The 25,043-nt window shown below is 42.1% G+C and overlaps 1 protein-coding gene and 1 long non-coding RNA gene across 51 annotated transcripts in view; one reads left to right on the top strand and one right to left on the bottom strand.

Annotated features, from left to right (window-relative positions):
• TTLL5 (tubulin tyrosine ligase like 5) overlaps window positions 1-25,043 on the top strand; it is a 316,623-nt gene that overhangs the window by 24,728 nt on the left and 266,852 nt on the right. For all 50 annotated transcript variants that reach the window (XM_086319545.1, XM_086319536.1, XM_086319563.1 and 47 more), the window contains exons 6-9: window positions 1,652-1,782; window positions 6,957-7,039; window positions 14,614-14,683; window positions 15,108-15,192. In XM_086319545.1, coding sequence (XP_086175671.1) covers window positions 1,652-1,782; window positions 6,957-7,039; window positions 14,614-14,683; window positions 15,108-15,192 — 369 coding nt within the window. The remainder of the gene's footprint in view (window positions 1-1,651; window positions 1,783-6,956; window positions 7,040-14,613; window positions 14,684-15,107; window positions 15,193-25,043) is intronic.
• On the bottom strand, window positions 1,618-20,677 carry LOC147363972 (uncharacterized). The gene is made up of 3 exons (XR_015133965.1): window positions 20,204-20,677; window positions 15,404-15,494; window positions 1,618-3,358 (listed from the first exon to the last, which is right to left on the bottom strand). It is a non-coding gene; the product is annotated as an uncharacterized LOC147363972 (long non-coding RNA).

Below are 25,043 nucleotides of genomic sequence, written 5' to 3'. Positions count from 1 at the left end.
TACAGAATTCCTTTGTTTTCTTTACCTGGTTTTCCTTTTGTTAACATCAGTTATAACCATAGTGTAATTATCAAAATGGAGAAATTGATTTTTGTTTGATATATATTATAATCAAAAGTTACAGTCTTTATGGTGTTTTGATGAATTGTGTACTGTGTTCCTGTAATGATAGGTCAATGTATGGATAACAGACACAGCCTTATGATCACAGGAAATTAAAAAGTATTAAATATAATTTGTATGCACATTTTTCTTATAGAAAAGGTATAATATAATGTAAAAGACACAAGTATTGAATCTGTTATGGTAGGCTAAGCTGTTTGTGGGAAACGTAATGGAAGAAGTAAACGGAAGGACAAAAGTGGGGAGTCATGTCTGGGTGGGAGTATGAGGGTGGCTTTTGGGGTGCTGGGAATGTTCTGTGCTCAGTGGTGGTCACACAGACTGAAGTTTATCATGCTCTGCATTTGTGACTTGTTTATTTTCCTGTTTTTATGTTAATTTCAGTAAAAAATGTAATATTTTAAAAAAGTGAAATATTTACTGATGAGGAGAGCCTTTCTTTTATAATACTTAGAAAATGCACAGTGGCTAATGAATCCTATTGTTATTGAGGTTCCCTTGAATATACTTAAAAGAATACTGTTATAGTTTTATTTTAAAACTGTATTTGCCATTCGTTAGATCCTTTGGAACAATTTAAGTTTATGATGAAAAATCTTACATGTCAACTAAAAAGATATGTGGTTTCACAAAATTTGTATCAGGAGTACCAAGCAAAAATGTTTGGAGACCACTAATACTGGGTAGCTGTACGAGAATGTGTTGTTTTTCTTATCCTCTGGTTTATTGTTTCTAATTGCTTAATGATAAGCGTCACTGGGGGTACATTACAGTCACAGGTCTTAATTGCAGATTCAAGGAATCACCATTTCCAGAGAAGGTATATATTTAAAAAGCACCTTCCAGGTGCTTAATCTTTCTAGGTAAATATATTCCTAGAAAGTTATATATTTTAAAAGCAGTGAGTGATCCATATCTCAGTCAAGTTCAGAAATCACTGATTTAGACCAAATCAGTTTTTTGGACCATCTGTAGCAAAATCACCTGGAGTGCATGTTTAAATGCAGAATCCTAGACTTCATCCCCCAATTTTGGGAGATGTGATCTTGGAACATTCATTTTTAAGGAACTTTATGAGTGATTCTTATGCACACTCAAATTTGAGGACCTCTGCTCTAGATCCAAGGAGGACAGTGGGTAAGGAAGAAGTGTTGGTGATACCTAGATCTTGCAAAGAAACCTTTGATTTTAAGAAATCAAAGTGAAAATTTTGAACTGAGCAACAGATGGAATGTGTTTTTAATGGTTACAGCAAAGATTCTTGGATGGTCTTTAAATAGTGCAACAAACCAGAGACTCATGAGTGCGGTCATGGCTAACTGAAGCCCATCTTTGTAGTTTGCCAGATTCCAGTCCCTGATGGGTAGCAGTGATTGCCCTGGTTTTAAGGTGATCATTTCCTTGACAAAGTGATAGATTTGGGGTATAAGACTGTCCTCAGTAACTGCTCATAAACTGGGAACTCTTTAACATAGGAAAACCTCCGAGTCATAGTTTACTGAAACGGCAATGCTTTTATGAAACTTAGGTCATATGAACTAACCCGGAAGGACCGACTGTACAAAAACATCATTCGAATGCAGCATACACATGGATTCAAGGCTTTTCACATCCTCCCCCAGACCTTCCTGCTGCCAGCTGAGTATGCGGAATTCTGTAGTAAGTGCTTGACTCCTGGTGCCCCATCCCTCATCCCCATTCCCAGCAACTGAACTTGGAGCAGAGTTATTTACTCCCAAGGGCTTTTCAAATGCTTAAAAAGTTGTTTCTTGAGTAAAACAGCTGCAGAGATAACTTTAACACTGTTTTATGCTGATTATGTCTGTGTGTGTTTATTCTTAGTAAGCTTGTCAGTGTCAGGTATGTAAGGACACACTGGGGTGTCATATAAATGTGCTCCTGTCTAGCACGGAAAGTCCTTCTTCACTGGTGAGTTAGTGCCCATGTAAGGAGGAATGTACTTCTGCGTATGAACCACAGAGGCACCCTTTTTGGTATCTCTCTTCCTCTTGTCATTTAAGGAATGTTTGTCACCTCAACTTTTGGACGTGTGTGACTTATGTTCTTCGGGGGTACAAGTATCACGCATGTTTTAGTGATAGGGTTTAGAGGTGCCAGTTCGTCACCCTGTTTCCTTGGAGTTTAGACTAATTGAAATATATTCATGGGAGTGAGATAGCAATGCGGATGTCTGCTGTCTTGCTGGTTAAGCTAGATAGGAATGTGTGGCCTGCATACAGGTGTCATTGTTTCTTTTGCCTTAAGGTGAACTTAGACCTCTTTATGTCCAGACAGAGGGGACAGGCTATTTCAGGTTTTGCTCCTTGGTGTGCAGAGCCTGTCTCTGCACAGGCTTAGTGCACAGAAGAGGCATAAGTACAGAGAAGGAGTGAGGCAGGTCTTTTGGGAGAGTCTAAATAGAAGCGAAGAGCTGACTCATTTGAAAAGACCCTGTGCTGGGAAAGATTGAAGGCGGGAGGAGAAGGGGACGACAGAGGATGAGATGGCTGGGTGGCATCACTGACTCAAGGGACATGAGTTTGAATAGACTCTGGGAGTTGGTGATGGACAGGGAGGCCTGGCGTGCCGCAGTCCGTGGGGTCGCAAAGAGTCAGACACGACTAAGCGACTGAGCTGAACTGAAGTAGAAGCAGTGATAATAGCTGATGAACATTTTCCTTCTGTTAAGCCCTCTTCTAAGTGGTGCCTTACTCTGAGGTAGGAACTGTTACTACTCCCAGCTTTGTAGGTGAGAAGACTAAGGTACAGAGAGGTTAAGTATCTTTCTGTAGATTATACAGCTGTTTGGTTCCAGTTGGTTCCAGAAGCCAAGCTCCTCACCACTGTGCCTTGTGGCTAAAGACACTGGGCATGTGCACACAATGACCATCTCTCAATACCTCCCTTGAGAGAATCCACTTCTGTGAGGGAGATCAGATTTGACACAGGATAGATGGATAGTTTTCTTCTCACTAAGTCCGAGAGAGAGACTCTTCCTCTATTATGAGGAAGCATGGAAAGAGGAAGAGAAAGTTTGCTCTAGACTTCCTGGCTTTGATTCTGTTAGCCTGTTGGACTTTGAGTCTGGTCTGGTTGCCCAGTGGGGTGTTCATCCTCTGGGACTCGCGTCAGGGGTGGTCACAGGCCTCCTCCTTCACCTCGGAGAGGCCGTTCCTCTGAGAGCACCTGTTGCCCGTGCTGGGACTAGTGGTTCAGTGTTGGTCCACAGCAGGCTCTGGAATGGGTCAGAACAGAGAATTCAGTACATGAATTAACTTCAGAGCGACAGTGTACTCAGAGCTGAACATTTGCAGTTAGGGATTTTTGTTAGGGGTTTTAGCCACGATACCAGAACCTCCTGTGTCTTACCTTTCTCCTCTGTTCAGTGGGACTGTTACCTGTATGAATGTTATAGTGCTGGGATGTTTAAGTAGCTTGATACATGGAAAGCACTTGGAGTGGGGCCTGATAGGTACATAACACATGTTCAATAATATTTCCTATTTCAAGTTATGTTGAGATGCATTGTTACATAAAAAAAGTAAAAAAATTATGTAGGAAGCCAACATGATAGCCTAAAAATGCCTCAGCTACCATGTCAGCAATGTAAAAGGGTTCCTGACAGTGAACACCTCCTGCTGTTGAATCCCTAATGAGAAATCAAAGTCTAGAATAATTCTGTATTAAACACTAAAGGGATATTAAGTTGAAAATTCCCTTTTCCCTCTCCACTAGTTCCTATTCTGTGGTTCTTCCCCACCCTTTGGAGGCCGGTTTGAGGGCTGAATGCTCATTCAGAAGGTTGGATAGAGTTAGAGTGCCCCATCTGTTCAAGCCTGACCTGTTCTTCAGTGGGATTGCTACTGCGTAATATTCTTCAAATTGTAATGGGTTCTGCATTCTAGAAGGGCAAGAGGAGTGTCACGTTTGGACCTGGTGTGGGTTTGAGGTGCCTGCCGGCTTCCACGTGGTGATGTTTTACAGGCAGTTGTAAGGGGAGTTTTGAATTTTTGCCAGGGATATAGATTCTTGAAGTTGTAGATGTGGAGGTGGATATGATTACCATGGACGAGAAAAAGAGAGAGAGGAAGAACCACAGAGAAATCAGAGGGGAGAGAGAGGTTGAAGATACGAGCAAAGGAATGAAATCCCAGACGAGGCAGGAGAGAGTTTGATCAAGAGCGCGAGTAGAAGGGTGAGTCTCTCCCCTAAAAGGTGGAAGGAAGGAAGCTAAGTGGTCATCGAGATAGCACTTTTCAATGGGAGGGAAGCAGGTGAGTGGGTTTATGTTACAAATCACCAGCCTTCTTGGTGAGGAGGGCGATGAGGACACATACCAGGAATGAGGGGCCTAGGGATGGGTTTGGGTGTTTGAGGGGCAGAAAGACGTGTGAATAGCCTGCAATGGGCCTTTGGAAGAGAACTGGTGAGGAACATGAGGGCTGCCTGAAGATGCTAGAGATACCAGTCAAGGCGGGTCTCATGAATTTGTAGCTTTCTGTTCTTATAAGGGAAAACCTGAAATGCATCTTTGCAGAGCCCAAGCCCACAGACCAAACACTGCCTCAGAAGATGAAAAAGCCTGGATATTGCCAAACTGTTTCCAGTAATTAGAATGTGAGGCTTGGAATATACGGACCAGATCTTGCTAGATTCCCAGTGCCACTGCTGCTAGTGTAATGGTGTGTGGTACAGTTGGAGGTCTGTGACACCAAACATTCTAACCAAAAATCTTGCCAGCTGCAGCCTCGTCCCCCGAGTGGACAACTTTTCTAAACAGGAAGAAGGAAACAGCAAGGCAGACAGGGTGGCGCCAATATCAGAAAGGCAGAGACCTTACCCTACAGCCCAGCAGATTCCTGGTTACTCCTCACGGGCCAGAATTGTGTCCTCTGGCTATCTTTAGATGTAAGAGAGGCAGAAATAATTCAAAGAAATGGGCAAAACTTTGATGTCAGCCAGTTAATTGCAGATGACTGGATTTCATAGCAATCAGTAAACTTATAGAATCCTAATAGTAGGATTATGAGAGATCTCATAATTTGAATTTAAAGCCTGCATTTTAAAGATGAGACTGGGTAATTAGAGCTCAGATCTTCCTACTCCTGGTTCAGTGCTTTTTCTGTTAGACCAAGCATGCTGCCACCCTAGGAGCTAGAAGGCACTGGAAAGAATTGCAGGCCCCTGGTCTAGTATATTTCGTCCTGACAGACTGCCCAGCTCTTTGCCCTGCCTCTGCTTCTGATGCACATTTTTGGAACCTGTGAAAGAAATCAGTCCTTGTTCTGAAATACAACAAATCAAGGAGAAACACCTAGCATAAAGGACAAATTTTTGGTATTTAAGATTTTGAGAATATGATAAAAGTGAAGCACCAATAGAAGCAGCAACTTCTGATAAGGCCCATCCACAAAGTAAGGTTTGTTAAAAGTGTTACATGGCAGAAGTTGCATTTAGCTAGATTTTCCCTGTTCTGAAAACAAGCTTTTTCTTCATTCATTTGTTCCCAGAGGGTTCTGTCTCCAGTGAGGTGTGGTCATTTTCTGTGGCATTCCTGTGGCCCCCTCCCTCCTCTTTGTGAATGTCTGATTTCTTGCTTAGTGTCTGGCTTTCTGCTGGGCTAATCTCTGTGAAGGTGAAGACTATCTGCATTCCACACACTCGAGAACTGCTTGACATGTGTTGGGTACTTAGAAGTACTGAATGAATGAAGTTTAAAAAATCTTTTTGTTTTCTTTTAATAGTTCCTTTTGTTTTCAATCTATTGTAATCTCAGAATTTGGGGATAATGGCAAAATTTGGGTATACATATACATATATTCAGTGGCTTCACTTTATAGAGATTAATAAAGGTTAATTTGTCTTATAACTGTAAATATGCCATCCATTACAAGACTCTAAAATTACATAAATTATATTTTTTGAAAGGTAATATAGTCATGGCACAAGAGAAGTACAAAATGATAATCAGTGAAAAGCCTTTTTCCTCCTCTCTTTCTCAGTCATCTAGTTCTCCCCGGAAGTGATCAGTATAGTATTTATACATATCCTTCTAAAGATATTCTGAGTGCTTACTAGCACATGACTTGAGTGTGTTTGTGACCAGATGGAGTGTATGGTAACCAGTGCCTTGCACTTGACTTCTTTTCACTCAGCAGCCTGTCTTTGAGCTCATTGCCTCTCATTAATAACATTCTCATTTGTGTGTCTGCTTAGTATTTCATTATGTAGAACAGGTGTCTGGAAACTCCAGCTTTTGTGTCAAATCTGGTCCCATGAACTGAAAAAATGGTTTTTACATTTTTAAATGGTTGGGGAAAAACAAATCAAAGATGAATAAAATTTTGTGGCATGTGGAAATCATAGGAAATTTGGTGTCCATCCATAAAGTTTTGGGGGACCCAGCCATGCCCCTTTGTTTACATATTCTTTCTGGTGGCTTTTGAGCTACAGTGACAGAATTGAGTAGTTGTAATAGAGATTGCATGGCCTGCAAGATTCTTGAAGGTGGTTTGTGACAGTAATAGACTAACATCTGAATATGTGCCTTATTTTGTCTTCATCCTCTCATTCAAGAAGGGAAATGATGGAAGAAATACATTATGTAATTTTGCTGTCTCCTTTTTTCTCCTTATCTCTTTCCCTTCTCTCTCTATCTTCTCCTTTTTAAGGCTAGTCCAAAAATACAGGTTATTTTAGCTGCTGTCCTTCACTTGGAAATTTGGAAAATTCTTTGGGTACCTGAGTAGATAACCATGTTGAAATTTGAGATAATAAACTCATGTCCTTTCTTCCTCCCCCCCTTTTTTTTTGTCTTCCAATATTTTGAGCAGATTCATATTCAAAGGACCGGGGACCTTGGATCGTAAAACCAGTGGCCTCTTCCAGGGGGCGGGGCGTCTACCTGATCAACAACGTGAGTTTGTGACGGGGGCACACTTGACTCTGAGTTTGTGACGGGGGCACACTTGACTCTGAGTTTGTGACGGGGGCACACTTGACTCTGAGTTTGTGACGGGGGCACACTTGACTCTGAGTTTGTGACGGGGGCACACTTGACTCTGAGTTTGTGACGGGGGCACACTTGACTCTGAGTTTGTGACGGGGGCACACTTGACTCTGAGTTTGTGACGGGGGCACACTTGACTCTGTTTGTTCTTCCCTTTGTGTTAGCTAAGTGTGCGTTCAGAAGTGTACTTTGAGGGAGGGCGTGAGTCTACTGTTCACCTTACTGGCAGTAACCTCCTCCCATGCCAGCAGTTACTCTACAGCTAATGTCACTTGATTGAATTTGGGGGGAGGGCAGCCTTTACTGTCAACAGAAAAGAAGTACTTTTTCTGCTTTCAGCATTCTGTCTTGCAAATTCCTCCACACTAAGCATTAGCTGGTAGCACGTACATTTAATTTCTATCGTGGGGAGAACTGTGGGTTCCTACCCTCAAGATCATCAAGCAAATTAACCTTAATTTAATTCGGCATGGCATCCTTGTTGCTCCTGCCAGCCCCCCTTCTTCCTCCTCATCCGCTTCTTTTTTCAGAAGTCATCAGTATCTTGATTCTTTGCCAGATCCTCATTAAAAGTTGTTTTTCAGTTGGACAGATATACAGAGTAAATAAAGTCTTAACCCCAGTCTCACTCATTAGACTTTTAACAGTAGTTAGTAACTCAGTACAGTTGATTTGTGTTTTATCTTTTCTCAACTTTACATTTTGTTTCTTAATTCTCAGTTTGATATTCACTGCACGCATATCGCCTCCTATCCTCCCTTCCACATTCCATCTCTAAGTTCAATTACTTTTTTATTGTTTTTCTATTTTAAAGGTTTATCATGTTTACATTCTCTTCAATAACTGTGATTCAGTTTCTCTGCTTTATAAGTTGAGTAAAAAATTTAAACTTACGGAAATTTTACAGATGGGAATTCTGAAATTTAATCAATATTTCTGTCTGGGTCTTTGTTCATACTTCCTTCTGCACATTTGGTCAGCCCTTTCAGTTTAGAAACTAGTGATTTTTCTTTATTTCAGGGAAAATCATTCATTTTTGTCTTGTTCTCCTTCTGAAACTCCTTTTTGAAGCATTTTGGGTCTTCATGTCAACTTTTTTCCATTTTAAACTCTCTGTCTTTTCCCATCATTATCTTCTGGATCACCAGTTTGAGTGCGATCCATTTTATCATTCATTCCATCTACTGTATTTCTATATTGGCTCTCATAATGTACAAAAACTCTTATTTTCCGATTTGCCTTTTTTTTTTTTTTCTGGATAACATCTTGTTATTGCTTAATAGATGCAGTTTGCCAGCTGGTCTTTCTGACCATACGAATTGAAAGCTTTTTAAAGTTCTCTTTTGTTCCATGACTTTTCTTGGGCCCTTTTTTTTTTTCTCTTGAAATTGTGTTCTCTCAATTTTAGTGACCTTCAGTGTTGAGTCATACTAATGAACGGAAGAGTAGACTGATTGAAATTGACAGCCGGCCTGCGTTTCCCCTGCCATTGTATAGGACTGATTCTCTGGACAGGAGGGCGGACTGAGCCTTGTGGCAAGGGCAAGGCCTGTTGACTGTCAGTCCGCACCGTAGGTTGCTGTGGGTGAGGATCGTTGCCTCTTCCCTCTCCCTTGCCAAAACAGGACTGGTCTGATTGTGGATTTAAAGGAAGTAAAGGAGGAAACAGACAGAACAGGCTCCATCTTGAAAGCAGGATTCCATCTTGGGCTGGACTGTGGACTTTGAGCTCTATGCCCAGTATCTATGGAAATGACATACCAACTGGAAAACCAGACCCCCTGGATGGAAGAGCCCCAGGGCTCCTACCTAGACTCTCCCTCGCCTAAACAAATACCCTAATTATCTGTGTAACCGAATAGAATCATAAATTCTATTATGCTTATTGGGGTATGACCACAGGCCTATTGATAATTGTCCACGGTTAACTACCTAGGCTTAAGGCATACGAATCACGAGTTTAAGGCATATGAATCATGGGTTAACTTTGATTGTTGCTTTCTTTTCCTTTGTTCATACTAGTTTCAGGGAACTTGGGGAGGTAGGTTTGAGTAAGTACACTTAGGATTTATAAGGTTTTCACAAAAATTGGTCGGGTTCCCTGCACTCCACTATCTGCATTGCCCTTCTGGGTGAGTTTGTTTCCCGGAACGCAAGGCTATAACAGAGGAGTTTGGCGATCTCCCTCTGGGGCGGCGCTGCCCTTCCCCTGTTTTCCCTTTTGTGTCTGCCACGGGGTTGCAGAGTTCCCCTCCTCTGTCAGATCCCTGCGCCCACGCACACAGACGTCCTCCCGTTAGGTTTCATTCTGAGGGCTAAGCTGTGGCTGTTGAAGGCCTGTTGGCCGCAGTGTTTTAAACACCATTTGTTAATTAATTATCCTATTCTTGTCCCTTGGCTCCCTCCTGCTCTCCATATGCGTGTTCACTGCCAGCTTGGAACATCTCAGATGCCTTCTTGGGAAGATCACTCTCCCCTCTGTGATATGTGGGGCTGGGTCTTCCTCTGCTGTTTTCTCAACCTGTTCCCATCTGCTTTCCGTCTTTCAGGATTTCCTTAAACCTTTGGTCTTTTGTTGGTTCCTTTAACTGTTTCTAGCTTTGTTATTTATCATTTCATTCTTTTAAAAATATCTTCTCTGTCCTTCGAGTGGGACCCTGGAAGGGAGGAGAGCTGGAGATGGATGTTGTGTGTGCAGTTGGTACACCGTCTCAAGTTTCCCAATTCTCTTTCTCTGCACACGATCTGAGCTACTTTCTATATGTGCAGAAACTGATTTTCTGAGGGGTCTTTCACATGGGAAAATCCTCAAATTCGGTCTGGACTAAAAACTGTACAGTAAACACTGATAGCCAGACCTTTTATGCTGGAGAAATACCGGATGTGGTTCTGATGCAGTAACTGTGCAGCCCCAGGCCCAGGCTACAAGGCCTGCTCCTTGCCCTTGGGTCACTCCGGAGGGCTTCTGCCCCGGGTCTTTTGTGGACAGAAGGCCCTGGTCATATGCCGCAGAGCTCTCTTTTCTTGTTTCTGTTCTGACCTTGGTGTGACGGCTCCTGTCCAACAGCTTTTCCTCCAGCTCCGCGCCAGGAGCTCCAGTGTTGTTTGAATCTCATAGACGGCCCTCGTTTGGGTTTGGGTTTGAGCTGCCAAATGGAATTGCTATTGAAAGTCAACTGTGGTACAAGTTTGCTTTTTATTTTCTTAGACATGAGTCAAAAAGAATAGGATCTATTCCCAGCTCATCTGGGACGTTTTTCTCTTGGAATGCTCTTTTGCCCTAGTGATTTGTTATTTTAAAATCAACATCATAAAGAATAGAAAAGTTAAACTTTCCTTGGTGGGGCTGAGAACCCCGTGCCCTGACTCTTCCCTGTCTCATAAAGGGGGTGACAAGTCTTCAGAGAATGCGCGTTTGGCAGACTCTCCTCCTGCCTCCCACCTCTCCCTGGACTAACTCCCTGGAGACCCCCTGCAGAGATCAAAGTACTTGGCGGGACCCTTTGCCTGCCCCCTCTCCCTCAGTGAAGCTTTGGAATGAGTCTGATTCTTTGAGGTCTTTGGTGGAGGTGCCAGACAGAAGCCTGGGGAGATGCCAGCAAGCACCAGGGGAGCTGGCAGCATGTGGATGTAATGGGAAAATATTCCCAATTTTTCTCCAGATCTGGAATTTTATCACATCTTACCCAGACCTACAAACCATACAGTTAATACGCTCCTCTCCCTCCCTACACACACACACACACACACACACACACACACACGGCCTCACCATCTCCTCTGTTCCATACCTGGATCCTTTCCCATGGAATATGTGACCCATTAGCCAACTGGATGAAGTAACTCTTTCCAAGGCTGCTGCCTGCTTTCCTTTTAGACTCGAGGGGAATGGAGAGGGAGGGCTCTGCTGGAGGGTCTGTGAGCCCCCCTAGTGTGAGTGGGTGAGGCGTGCAGGGTAGGGCAGAGTTAGGTGTGAGGGCCAAGTAAAAACACCTTCCCCTGTCTTCCCACTGGAGCAAGAAGGGCCTCTCATTAAAAGTTCCCCATAATAGTCATAACCTTTTGGAAAATATCTGCAAATAGCCACTTTTGCCATTACGAGAATAGGACAAAGGACAGGAAAAGCATTCCTTGCATGTAACACTGAAGAGAGAGGAGTGTGAGCTCCTACAGGTGGGAGCATCTTGGCTGGTCTCTGTGCTGGGCTCTTTAACTCTGGAAACACAGCATAAAGGAGCAGAGTCGAGTTTGCTCCAGCTCCTTCAGTAACCGTGACTAAATGCCATATTTTCCCAATTTAGTATATTCAAATCAAGGAGGGAAAAGATCTGGTGTTTTCCGATTAAGGTATGGATTTGATTATGGAAATCAAGTTTAGTCATCCTTGTCTCACACATTATCCTTGGTAAATACGATACGCATATCTTCTCTGAAATTTTGAAGTATCAGGAGAGTTATGGTTAGAAGAGTATTTAGGTCACTGTTCACCCCTCTGTTTGTGAATATAATTCTCCACAGCTCTCTTGTTTCTGTCTGCTCATACGCTCTCCATACGCTCGTAGGTCTCACTGTTCAACAGATATTTAGGACGTCCCTGCTGCCTGCCAGGTGCCAGCCTGCCTGAGGAGTAGGATCATCTCCTAATTCTTATGACTCTTTATTGTAGGAATAGGGATTGTCTCCTAATTCTTACGTCTCTTCATTATAACTGAGTGCACTGAATCATATGAGTGGTATATGGCATGCTATGAGGCATGCTATTGAATTGTGGTACTCAGTAAATGGAACTACACAGATACTGTTGAGTTTGCAGTACTAATAATAACTGATATTCCTTGAGCATTTACTATGTGCCTACCACTGTACCTCCCAAATACAATCTCACTTAGTCTTTTTTATGAGAATCCTAAAAGGTCGTTACTATTCCTTCCTTAGTAAGTGAAGATTTTAACTCAGGCCTGCCTGATTCCAGAGCATACCCTCTTGACCGCTGTACCATTCTATCTTACAATAACTTAACAGATACCATGAGCTTTAAAGTCAAATTAGAAAAATGGATGTGTTTCCCGACAATTCAGATTCTTGCTTTAGCATACTTAGGAGGGCAATTTGAGCTTAGAATTTACATCATTTAAAATGAGTTAATTGGGGATGGATGAAAATATCAAGAAGATATTTGGATGAAAATATGAAAAAGGCTTGAAGATGTTAGAGATTTCATTAGTTGCTTATCTGTATATTATAGTATACAAAAAAAAAAAACTGTATTCAAAATCATTCTTGTGTGAACTTACAGTTTAATTCCTGATGCAGACAGAAATGAGAGGTATAGACCATTGAACAGGTTATCTGAACAGTGTAAGAGATTATGTTCTGCATAACTCAAAGGACAAATGTATATAATGAGGAAGGAAAGAGAGGAAATGAGCGTGGACGTTAGCTAGAGTGTCATGGAGTGAAGACCATTACCAGTGTCCTCTCTGGTTCCGAGGAAAGCTAGGTGGTCAGATTGGGTGGTCAAGTATCCATTGTAGCCTGTAGGTGTTACTTAGTAGAAAAAGAGCTGCAATTGTTTACTTTTAGGTTTGGAACACAGCCTGTAGCTTGCTGCTTTGTACTGTGATTGCATCAGTTCTTACACCCTAAGCTGACTCAAAATAGAGATAGTCTGTGTGAGAAACTGATCAGGAAATGGTGTGGGTGACCAGAGCCAAAGCATGAATCAGTAGTGATGTTGTAGTGTCCGTATGATGCATAGAAATGGCTTGTGAAGTTGTGTTCTGAGTGAGATGGCAGCAGTGGGAAATGAGAGGGAAATCTTATCATCTTCACCCCGGGGTCACAAAATTATCCTTTAAAAAAAAAACAAAAAAACTGTAGTACTTAGGATAACAAATACATTTTTATAAAGACAACTTTTGAATTGGGGGGACAGTTATTTTAGGTCAGAACTTGGGAGAAAAGTTGAAAATAGTGCTTAAGAACTGAGTTTCTGAGGCAGACTGGGTTCAAATGGTGCTCTATCACTTCTTAGCTGTGTGACTTTGAGCAGTTTCCTAACCCTCTCTGACTCGCTCCTCATCCATAATATTTGGATGGTGTTAGACCTACCATGTGGGTGTTAGATGATGATTAAATGAAATAATACTTGTGAAGGATAAGAGCAATGTTAGCACATAGCAGACGTTCGGTACGCTTGTAATTTTTTTTCCTGCTAATGTTAATAGTGTGTCTGTTGCTGCTACTATAGTTGTTATTTTCACAATTATCATCAGAGACGCTTTCCTTTTCGAGTCCTTTTGTCCCGTACGGATTGTGGTGACTGACAGCTGATTTTTCTGTCTTCATCTCACTTGGAGTTGTTCTGTTCCAGATCTTTAATTAAGAATCTACAGTAATTTCCTGTTTCCCACTATGTTCAATCTAAATTCCTCTTACCAGGGGTTTAAATCCCTTTGCCAGTGGGGTCTTCCTTTCTAATTATCTAACCATATTTTTCATTATTTCCCAATTGAATCTTTTAGCCCTAGGTCACTGAATCTGCCCACTCTCCTTTCTACCTGGGCTTTGTCTTTACACACCGGCTTCCTTTCCTTTCCACCGTGTGCTTGCTAGCTTTCAACACTCCCTTCTGAACCTACTCATCCTGAACCAGCCTTCCCTGACTGGTCCTCCTGGCAGGTCTGCATTTCCACTGGGCAACCTCACATCTCACACCTGTAGACATGCTGCTTTGTGTTCTTTTAAATTCTGTATTTTGCTCTCCCTCTCCCCAGTCATCAGACTGTTTGGGAGTAGAGCTTGGGCTCCGTGAGGGCAGGGATCTCATCTGTTTCCTTCACCACTGTATCCCCAGTGCCTTATGCAGCACCCATCAATACTCATCATTATTTATTGTATAGGCAATTCTTTTTCATTGAAAAAAATCTTTAAGAGATCTAGTTCAATCTTTACCTACAGTGGCACAGTAAGCACTATTAAGTGAATCAATGAAACATCCATCCCATTTCACGGGGAAAATGCCAGAATCCTTTGTAGACAGATCTGTAAATTTCTGAGTAACTTGATGAAAGCCTTCCTGTAAGAATAATGGTGGTATTTTAAAATATCCAATGTGCTTTATTTACATCTGGGAGAATGCAAGTTTTTATTTATTTTTTTAAGTAACTTTTATTTTCTTGGTATGTAAGTATTTAATAGCATGTATAAAAATCTTTAGAGCTGTTTAGATTCTGTTTATTATGGGAGAGGTGCTGTGTAAATCCCTCCCCCCGCCCCCCCCCCAATAACTGGATTCTCACAATGTTGATGGAAGTGGTATATTATATGGCCAACTAATGTATGGGTAGCTTAGAGGAAAACTTTTCTTAAAGTTTTAGTTTTCCATATTATCATTTCTCAAAGGTTAAGAACTTAGCTTCTCTACAGTAAGCTAGGTTTCCTTTGCATTTTGACCTTTCAGTTTTCTCTTTGCTCAACAGCCAAACCAGATTTCCCTGGAAGAGAACATCCTGGTCTCCCGTTATATTAACAACCCCCTGCTCATAGATGGTGAGTTGTGATTAAGCCTTTGACTGGATTGGGCTAGATCTCACCAAATTTTTTTTTTTTTAACATTTTTATAGTCTTCTCTAGTAAGTGTTTATTAAGCTAGTGTGAAATGCTTGGCAACTGTGACTCCAGAGATGAAGCTGGTTTCTTACCTACCTCATGGGATTACTTTGAAGATGATTTTGAGATAATAAAAAACAGTGTGTTCTCTTGTTATAATAGTAACAGATATGTATGGAAACTATATATGTTTATGTGGTATAATCATTATTTATCCTCAAAGGTAAGGTGTGTGCACAGTGTTTGTTTCCTGGGGGAGAGGACTGTTTTTTCTTTCACGTTTCTCTGTTACAGTTGTCCTGTTCAGTTCTGTAACAAAACCAAGAGCTTAGTTTTTCCCTTTGCACCCTGTTTTTTTTTCTAGATTTCAAATTTGATGTGCGCCTCTATGTGCTCGTGACTTCCTATGACCCTCTTGTCATCTATCTCTATGAAGAAGGACTAGCTCGGTAAGAGACCCTCGGGTGTAGGGTGTTGCTAATGTGAGTTGACCCACTGAAGAGTGTGTTAAGGTCAGGTCATCGTTCCTGTTGTATTCAACTCAGGAAAACAGGAGTGTCCCCAGAGGAGCTTCAGATTACAGAAATCAGTCTTAGTTTCATTCACAGTCTCACCCGCATATCCATGCACGTGAATAAGCCTGTATATGTACACGCTTACCTTTCCCAGCTGGGATCCAGGATCATATTGTGCTCTCATGCAGCGGTGATAAGGTAGGAAAATTCTCGGGCCACTATGCTTCACAAATGTTCTAGAAAGGAAAAAAAAATATCCCACATGTATATAGCTGTTATATACCGGACATTTATTGTAATGCTCACAACAACCTTAAAGTTGAGGTAATTTTGTAGTTGAAGGAACTGAGGCTTAGAGAGTTAAGGAAACTTGAAGTCACTTCCCTGACGTCTCCAACTGGTTGACAGTGGAGAGGGCATTTAAACCCCTGGATCTGACTCCAGAGCTGAAGGCTTGAGCTGTTTCATGACCTCTTGTATTTAAGAGAGGGGCATTAGCCACTTTTTTTTTTTTTTAATTTACAAGTCTTTAATATATTTTTAGGGATTTTATACACACACACACACATACATATATTTCTGTTTTTCTTGAGGTACTTTGTAGGTTTTAAGGTAGTGTGACTTACAAAATAAAGTTCAACTTAATTTGAAGTTTCACTTCCTGTATCCATAAAATTTTACAGCTGACAGTGTTATTTTAGACCCCTTAAATCATTTAAAATAAGGATAAATTTGGTGTGTTTGTGTTCTTTTCATATATGTGTGTATATATATATATATATAAGCTAAGTCGCTTCAGTCGTGTCTGACTCTGTGTGACCCCGTAGATGGCAGCCCACCAAACTCCCCCGTCCCTGGGATTCTCCAGGCAAGAACACTGGAGTGGCTTGCCATTTCCTTCTCCAGTGCATGAAAGTGAAAACTGAAAGTGAAATCGCTCAGTCGTGTCCGACTCTTAGTGACCCAATGGACTGCAGCCTACCAGGCTTCTCCATCCATGGGATTTTCCAGGCAAGAGTACTGGAGTGGGGTGCCATCGCCTTCTCCGATATATATATATATATATAAATATATATATAAATATACTTTTTTTTTCCCAAGTAGCTTGCTCTGAAGTTCCTTATATAGTGTAGTACTTTAGGAGGTGGTTTGCATCTGTAAAAAGCATGGCCTATACGTGTTTCTGTGTTTTAGAAAATGTACTTCAAAGATGAGAAATACCATGAATAAAAGAAGGCTATCCATATAATTATTGGTGTTTTGACATATATTATTATATTCTGGTAACTGTTCTTTTAGAATCATATTTTAATTATTTTTTAGACTTAGACGTTTTTGATGCATCCTGTGACTAGAGTCCGAGGGCGAGAACATTCAACTGTATTCTAACTGCTTGAGCCATGTCTTCCCTTTACCTCTAGGTGGCACTGACAGCATTTATAAGCCCGGTCATATTCTTTACTAAGATTTTTGAGTTTAAATCCTGGGAACACTGATGGCCACTGAAGCACCCTAGTTCTGATCTCTGGTTCCTTGAAAATTGAGGGGGAGAAAAACGAAAACATTTCTCAGTGTTTAGATAAAGGGCTGAACCAGGTATCTGGGCACAAACTACTAACTCTAATCATATTTTCCTGGAAAAGTTTTCTGTAGTGTTTTGAGACACTTGTGCTCTCAGATTTTGATGTATAGGGATAAAAACTGAGTATATTACCTAGAATGAGAAGACAGTGAAATGGGCCCCTGACTTCTGCTCAGGTGTATAAAGTGCTGAGGGTCCCTTTTGTAATCTGAGATGTCTGAGCTTCCCTCCTGTGTGTGTCATGAGCTTCTTCACCTCCACTCATCCTCATTCAACTTGTCTCCTGTACCCTTCTCAGGAACTGATGATGTCCTGCCATAAACTGGACTCCTTTTTTTTTTTTTTTAAACTTTTTATTTTGTATTGGAGTATAGCTGTTCAACACCCCACTCCAGTACTCTTGCCTGGAAAATCCCATGGACGGAGGAGCCTGGTAGGCTGCAGTCCATGGGGTCGCTGAGGGTCAGACACGACTGAGTGACTTCACTTTCACTTTTCACTTTCCTGCATTGGAGAAGGAAATGGCAAGCCACTCCAGTGTTCTTGCCTGGAGAATGCCAGGGACGGGGGAGCCTGGTGGGCTGCCGTCTGTGGGGTCGCACAGAGTTGGACACAACTGAAGCGACTTAGCAGCAGCAGCAGCATAGCTGTTTAACAACGTTGTGATAATTGCAGGTGAACAGCAAAGGAACTCATTCTCCCCCGAACTCGCCTCCCATCCAGGCTGTCACCTAATGTTGAGCAGAGTTTCGTGTCCTATAGTAGGTCCCTGTTGGTTATTCACTTTAAATACAGTCGCATGTATATGTCCGTCCCAAACTCCCTAGCTGTCTTTCCTCCTGCAATTCTAAGTTCTAAACTGGACTCCTTTTATTTTTAAAATTTATTTACTTTTAATTGAAGGATAATTGCTTTATAGTCCTGTGTGAGTTTCTGCCAAACATCAGCATGAATCAGCCATAGGTATACACATGTCCGCTCCCTCCTGCACCTACCTCCCACCTCCCTCCCCATCTCACCCTTGTAGGTTGTTACAGAGCCCCAGCTTGAGTTCCCTGAGTCATACTGAGAATTCCCATTGGCCATCTATTTGATGTATGGTAATGTACTAAACTGGACCTCTTTTTTTTTTTTTTTTTTAAGAGGGTTCATGAGAGCCTATATTTGTAAATTTTAAACCAGCTGTGACTGTCCATCATCATATTTCTATTAAATGTCATTTACTGTGCTTGTTGCAGAATTAGGATGAGATGACCTGGGTAGACACCCGTGGCCACACAAAACAATCTTCGTGTTCTGACATTCTTGTTCTTTGGTAGTTGGGGGAGGAGTCACATAGAGCGTGAGGAGCAGCACTGAATATCTAGTCTAGACTGGGCTTCTTGAATGGGGAGAAGGCCTCAAGGTTATGCTCACTGTTTCTCCAGGATCTCATCGCGCTGTGTTTTGCATATTATTCCAAAGGTATTTCACCCACAATATTAACACCCTCTCTATTGGTAAAATTTGGTGTCGTTTTAAGCCTCAGTCATTCGGATATGAAATGAGAGCAGTACTGATATTTATTATAGAGTTTACTACAGACATGCAAGTGCTTTGGCTGTTGGGTGTGTGTTGGAAGTCAGAAACCACTGACCTGAGTAACTCTTGTCTCTTGCCTCCAGCTGGAACTGAGTATATATATGTATATTTAAAAAGTGGATGCTCTTCCTCAGAATAATTTGGAAAACAACTTTATAAAAATTTGGATTAAATTGAACAAAAAAAAAAATATGAATTTTCAAGGCTTTGGCTTATTTTACCTGAAAGTATGCTGCTGCTACTGGTGCTAAGTCACTTCAGTTGTGTCCGACTCTGTGCGACCCCATAGACGGCAGCCCACCAGGCTCCCCTGTCCCTGGGATTCTCCAGGCAAGAACACTGGAGTGGGTTGCCATTTCCCTCTCCAATGCGTGAAAGTGAAAAGTGAAAGGGAAGTCGCTCCGTCGTATCCGACTCTCCGCGACTCCATGGACTGCAGCCCACCAGGCTCCTCCATCCATGGGATTTGCCAGGCAAGAGTACTGGAGAGGGGTGCCATCGCCTTAGGTGAATGTGAAATCCTTACAATGGTTCATTATGATAGGCTATTAGTCCTGGGAGAGTGCATATGCTCTGCACAATAGCTTCCATGTGCCTAAGTCCCTGTGTCTTAACCACTGTGTATCTTGGCATTCATCTGTTGCTTTTTAATCTTCAGAAGCCGTTTGACTGTGTCATTACATTCAACAATAGTCTACAGCATCTCCAGCTCTGCAGCCTCTAGTAATCTTGGGTCACGTGTGTTTTAAATAGACATTACTGAAGATAATCAGTTCGGGATGAGATCACTAGACCATTTTACTTTGAGGCTCAGCAAGAAAAACCATAATCTTTCCTAAAGAGACAGAACCAGTGGCAATGTAATTGGTTTCCTTCTTTAGAAAAGAATGATTTTATCCCTTATCACTTCCATTTGGGGCCTCAAAATTCATGTTTAAGTGACAGAAAGATTAAGTTCTTTTTGCAAGACAGTTCTGTGAAAAAAGAATTTTGTGTAAATTCTTTACATTCTTAAATTTGCTGAAGAAAAAGACCCAAAGTAGGTTCTTTCTAGGTAAATCATTTGATTTGTCCTTGCTTTGTTTACATAGGAAGTAGAAAAACTCTCATCATTTTCTTATATGTGAGCCAATTATTGAGACTTTAAAAAAAAACTGTGTTAGTGGTATTGGAGTCCAGCATTTTGCCCCGTCCTAGTTGTGAGTTTCACGTGTGTGTTGCTGCTGTTTTGCACCAGCAGGGGACACTCAAGTTTCCAGAGAGGGGTGCAGTTCTCTACCGAAATGCTGTAGGTTCTTTTTCCTGTCAGAGGTGGAATCCAAAAAGCCTTTGTCCTGGATTTTACAGTTTTAGGTGGATCCAGTATGTGGTCTAAATGATTGGACGAGGCCCTTTTGGAGACAAAACTAATAGCCAAATTTTCACTGAAACAGGAAAAATAAAAAGTTAGAAAAAAAAAAAAAAACCTTAAAACCAAATTGAGTTGAAAACCAAATGTGCTATCCGGTGACCCAAAGATAGGTAGCGCTGGCCACTGGGGGGAAATGAAAGTGTCCATCCAGGGAACCAGGAAAGTTCCACCCACGCTCTGGCCTGGGAGGAGGGGACCCTGACAAGGCCCAAGTCGGGGACCGCCCCTCTTCTTCCTCGGCCATATTGTTCAGTGGAAATTGAGAAAAGATCCCAAAGCATTTGAGATGCCTCTCCCTTCCTCCCCCACCCCCAGTTCCTTCTTCAGTAGCCTTCCTTGCTAATTAACACTGGCTCCGCTGGGATATTTACCTTTTCTCTGCTGGATTCCTGTGGTTTTGAAAGAATTCAGGTACTTGCCGGTTGCCAAGGAATTCAGATTACCTCACAGGCTGCACACTGTCCAGAATCTGCCACCGCAGTGAGAGGGGGGGAGAGACACCAACCAGGGGGAGAAAACCCTCTCCAGCGCTCATTGTCACCCTCCCTGGCAGGCCCCGGCTGTTTGTGAAGTTTGAGTCATTTCTGGCTCCGAAGAGCAGAGGATCAGGCTGGTAATCCCCTCCCAGACGGCTCCGCAGGGCGCTGCCTAGTCATCGCAGCACTTTGGCAGTCTCCGGCCGCAGCTGGTTGACAGCAGATCAGAGAGCTGGTGGGCCTCTCGTTCTCTTCCATGAGATTTTTCTGGGTCAGGCCGGGATGAAACCCAGTGGCTTCTGGCAAGACTGCCCGAGGTGCCGTCTCTTCATCCTCCAGGCCTTTCTGGCTCTGAACGGGTTCCACCTGCTGAAAGATAACACGTGTGCCACAGCCAGGGTCTCCTGAGAGCTGGCCTCCTCTTACTTTGTGCAGTGGTGGTGAATGTTTGTTAGAATATGTAGCTATCAAAGCGGGGTCGGGGGTGCGGTTTTAACTGTCCTCCATCTGGATTCCCTGTGACTCTGACTACGGTGTCATATTCATAGAAGAACAAAGTAGTTTTTGAATGAGGGAAGAGAGTTTGCAAAAGACCCCACTAACTCTGATTTCTTTTCCTGTTTGAGTCCCATGTTGGTCAAGTTCCCAAAGGAGCAACTCCAAGTGTAGCTTTAGTTAGTGCTCATCAGGTACCTGCTATATGTCTAACGCCGAAACCCTTTCCTTCACATTCACACTCAGGAGTTTGAGACAAATTATTATCATTGTCTTGATTCTTACTGAGAAACATTAGAAAGCAAAAAGGAAATGTTTTTGATTTAAGAATGCATTGTCAGAATAAAGATTATATATGTTTTAGTGTCACAAAATAAAAAAAAGAGAAAAGGGCATATAGTTCTCTATTCATCTGTAGGTTGTGAAATAGTACCAGGGTTTCAGATTTGGCAAAGAAAGCAGACATCCCCGTACCCCACTGCCTCCGTTTTTGTTTTCTACTCTTTCTTTATTTTGGTTTAAAGGTCAAGGCTATGGAATTCTGTCTTGAGGTGGTGGTTTAGTTGCTAAGTCATATCTGACTCTTGCGGCCCCATGGACTGTAGCCTGCAAGGCTCCTCTCTCTGTCCATGGGATTCTGCAGGCAAGAATACTGGAGTGGGGTTGCCATTTCCTTCTCCAGGTTCTGTCTTGAGAACTGTTCCTAAATCTTGATTTCATTAAGAGGGAGGTTCAAGACTTAATTCATGATGTAAATTTCAGTATGTGTTAGGAGAGAAGTATTTATAAAGTTGTTGTTTATTTGCTAAGCCATGTCCAACTCTTTGCCAGGCTCCTCTGTCCATGGGATTTCCCAAGCAAGAATCCTGGAGTGGGTTGCCATTTCCTTCTCCAGGGGATCTTCCGAACTCAGGGATCAAACCTGCGTCTCCTATGACTCCTGCATTGCCAGGAGGATTCTGAGCCACCAGGGAAGCCTATCTAGTAGGGTAGTTTAATTCTAGTAAAGAAACTTGTTGAAGCTTTCAGACCTAAATAGAGTGAAGTTTGATATGTAAGAATCTAAATCACAAGTCACAAACCAGAATGCTTACAAGGACATTCACTGAGTAAGTTGGCTGGTTGGAGACTGGAGAACGGTAGATCACATGTCCCACCCGAAGGGCCTTTACTGTTTGTTCATTGGCAGTAAGTAACTGATGTGCAGTAATGCTGGTACTACGGTCTGAATGTGATCTCCCAAGTTCATATGTTGAAATCCTAACCTCTCCCCTGCAAGGTATTAGGAGGTGGGGGCTTTGGGGGGATTAGGTCATGAGGGTGAAGCCCTCACGAATATGATTAGTGCCCTTTTATGAAAAAGGTCCTGGAGAGATTCTTTACCCCTTCCACCTTGTGAGGATACAACAGGAAGGTGCTCTCTGTCTGCCTGCATCTGGACCCTGGACTTCCAGCCAATGGAAATAAATTTCTGTTGTTTATAAGCTTCACAGTTTATGGTATTTTGTTATGGCAGCCTGAATGGACTAGAACAGGTGGTATTGCCAAATCTTCTGGCTGTTTTAAGGGAGGCTGAAAAAAATCTAGATTTTATTATTAATTATTAAAAATAAGAGAAACTTATTTTTGTTGATAAAAGTTTTTAGACTTTTAATTTTGAAGCCATTTTGATGTTATAGAAAAACTGTAAAAATAGTATGAAGGACTGCCTTTTCCCTTTCGTCTGAGAACCTCATTCAAATTTGGCCAACTGTCCTGATAGTTTTCTTTATAATACAAGGGTCCAAATTCTGGATCACACATTATATTTAGCTATCACATCCCTTTAGTCTTTTTTGATCTGGAGTGTTTACTCTGCCTTTCCTTGACTTTCATCACTAGCATTTTTGAAGATTTAGGCTGATCTTTTTGTAGAATGGCCTTCAATTTGGGTTTGTCTGTTATTTTTTCATAATTAGACTCAGCTTATATATTTTTGGCCAGAATGTCACAGAAGTGATGCCATGTTCTCACACATTAAATCTGATGGTATATGACAATTATTTAGTGGTGTTTGACACTTAGGACAACATCTGGCAGATTTCTCCACTGTAAAATTGCTTTGTTTTCCCCCTGTAATTGATACACATTATTATCTTATGAAGAGATACTTTGAGACCATGTAGGATGTCATTCCTCATCACATTTTCACCCAATTTTAATATTCATTGATGTTTCTTGCTTGAATGAATGATTACTATGATGGTTGTCCAGTGATGAATTTCTAATCCCATCATACTTTTACTTTTATTATTTGGCATTTTAGCCCCAGAAAGAGTTTTCTCTCCATCCCATTCATGTATTCATTTGTTTATATACACCAATGTGGACTTAAGGATTCCTATGTTACTTAATGGGTTATAATCCTTTACTCTCTTGATTTATTCTGATGCTGAAATTGCCCCAGATTTGGCCAGTGGGAGCTCCTGTAAGCTGACTTTGGTGTTCTTTTGACGTGTCCCTTCATTCTTTAAGCACAAGATATTTCAGGCTCATCTTCTTTCTCTGCCCAGCCCTGAGTCAACCATTATCTCCAAGGAGCAATGATTGCTTTTAATGGAGGATCAGGTGTGTGCATGCTCAGTCATGTCTGACTCTTTGAGACCCCATGTACTGTAGCCCACCTGGGGCCTCTATCCATGGGATTATCCTTGCATGAATATTGGAGTGGGTTGCTATTTTCCTCCTCCACGGGGTCTTCCCTACCCAGTCATGTCTAACTAGGACTCCTGCATCAGCAGGCAGATTCTTTACCACTGAACCATCTGCTGCTGCTGCTGCTGTTAAGTCACTTCAGTCATATCTGACTCTGTGCGACCCCAAAGATGGCAGCCCATCAGGCTCCCCTGTCCCTGGGATTCTCCAGGCAAGAACACTGCAGTGGGTTGCCATTTCCTTCTCTGATTCATGAAAGTGAAAAGTAAAAGTGAAGTCGCTCAGTCGTGTCCGACCCTCAGCGACCCCATGGACTGCAGCCTACCAGGGCCCTCCATCCATGGGATTTTCCAGGCAAGAGTACTGGAGTGGGGTGCCATTGCCTTCTCCGACTGAGCCATCTGAGAAGCCCCTTAATGGAGGATAGTATTTGGAAATCCAGATACAGGTGCTAGATATGCTCATAGTTCTCAGCTATGTCTACTCTTAGGTTTGTGCAAGGGACAGACCTAGGAAATATGTGTATAGATATACCTACATGTACAAATACATAGACATTTACATCTTTATTTTTTTTCTGTATCTCTGTATTGAAAAGCAACAGTTCAGGTGAACACCTCCAATTTTACCTCAAAACTACCGGATTCGTGCTCATTTTTCCCCTTTCCATATTTTTTGCCTTTTTTTCCAACAGCGAGGAATCTGACTTCTGTTATCTTCAACACACGTATTTACTCAGTTCCCTCGTATGTAGCCAATCTCCAACCTTCCTGTTACCACTCCATTCAGATGCCCTCCTTGAGTGAACTTTGACCCCTGTGGGGCCACCACCCTGCTTAGATAACCTCCTCCTTGTATTGCCTCTGGGCTGCCTTCCCGTCCTGTCCACCATCTTCCTCACGTGGGCCCTGCCTGCCACTGGACTTGAGGAAGAAAGGTCTCAATTTTAAATGATGGCCAAGTTATTCAAGTTTTAAAACAAAAAACAATCTGTGTAGGTTGATCAGAACTTGGTTAGTAGGCCAGATCTGAAGTTAGTAGGACCTTTGGTCTAGAAATAAGAAGAAAATGTGGGAAAGTGGTTATCAGAGATGAATAGGGTCTGTTCCATCCTGCTTCAGTGAGGACCGTAAGAACCTCCTGGGACGGGAGGACAGAGGTCACGTGCACCTGCCTTTCCTCTCCATGGTCTTCTCCTTTCCTTGTTCTGCTGACTGAAATAAACAAAGTAGCACTTTGGCCCTTTTGGGTAACTTCCACTGGGTTCAGGTTTTTCGTTTTTGTTTTCTCTTATTCTTACTTCTGCTTATGCTCTGTAGAACTGTAACATAAATAATCTTGTCCTTGCTGAGTTTTAGAACATAAATGCTCCAGCAAAAAGGAAGACTAGGAAGAAGAAAACTTTTTTTTCTTTTTTTTTTTAGAGATGTAGTCCTACTGAAAAAAGGAGTGTAGGGACGACAGATATGTTGGGTACCAGTTTACGGTTGACTGCCAGGCCTTTGCCAATCTTTTCACATTGTTGACCAAATTAGATCAGATACTT

Source organism: Bos grunniens, chromosome 10 (genome assembly GCF_055505025.1).
Source record: "Bos grunniens cultivar Pamir isolate PY7600 chromosome 10, Bosgru_T2T1.0, whole genome shotgun sequence".
In the NCBI taxonomy this organism is placed as follows: domain Eukaryota; kingdom Metazoa; phylum Chordata; class Mammalia; order Artiodactyla; family Bovidae; genus Bos; species Bos grunniens.
This window is presented reverse-complemented; position numbering and strand designations above follow the sequence as displayed.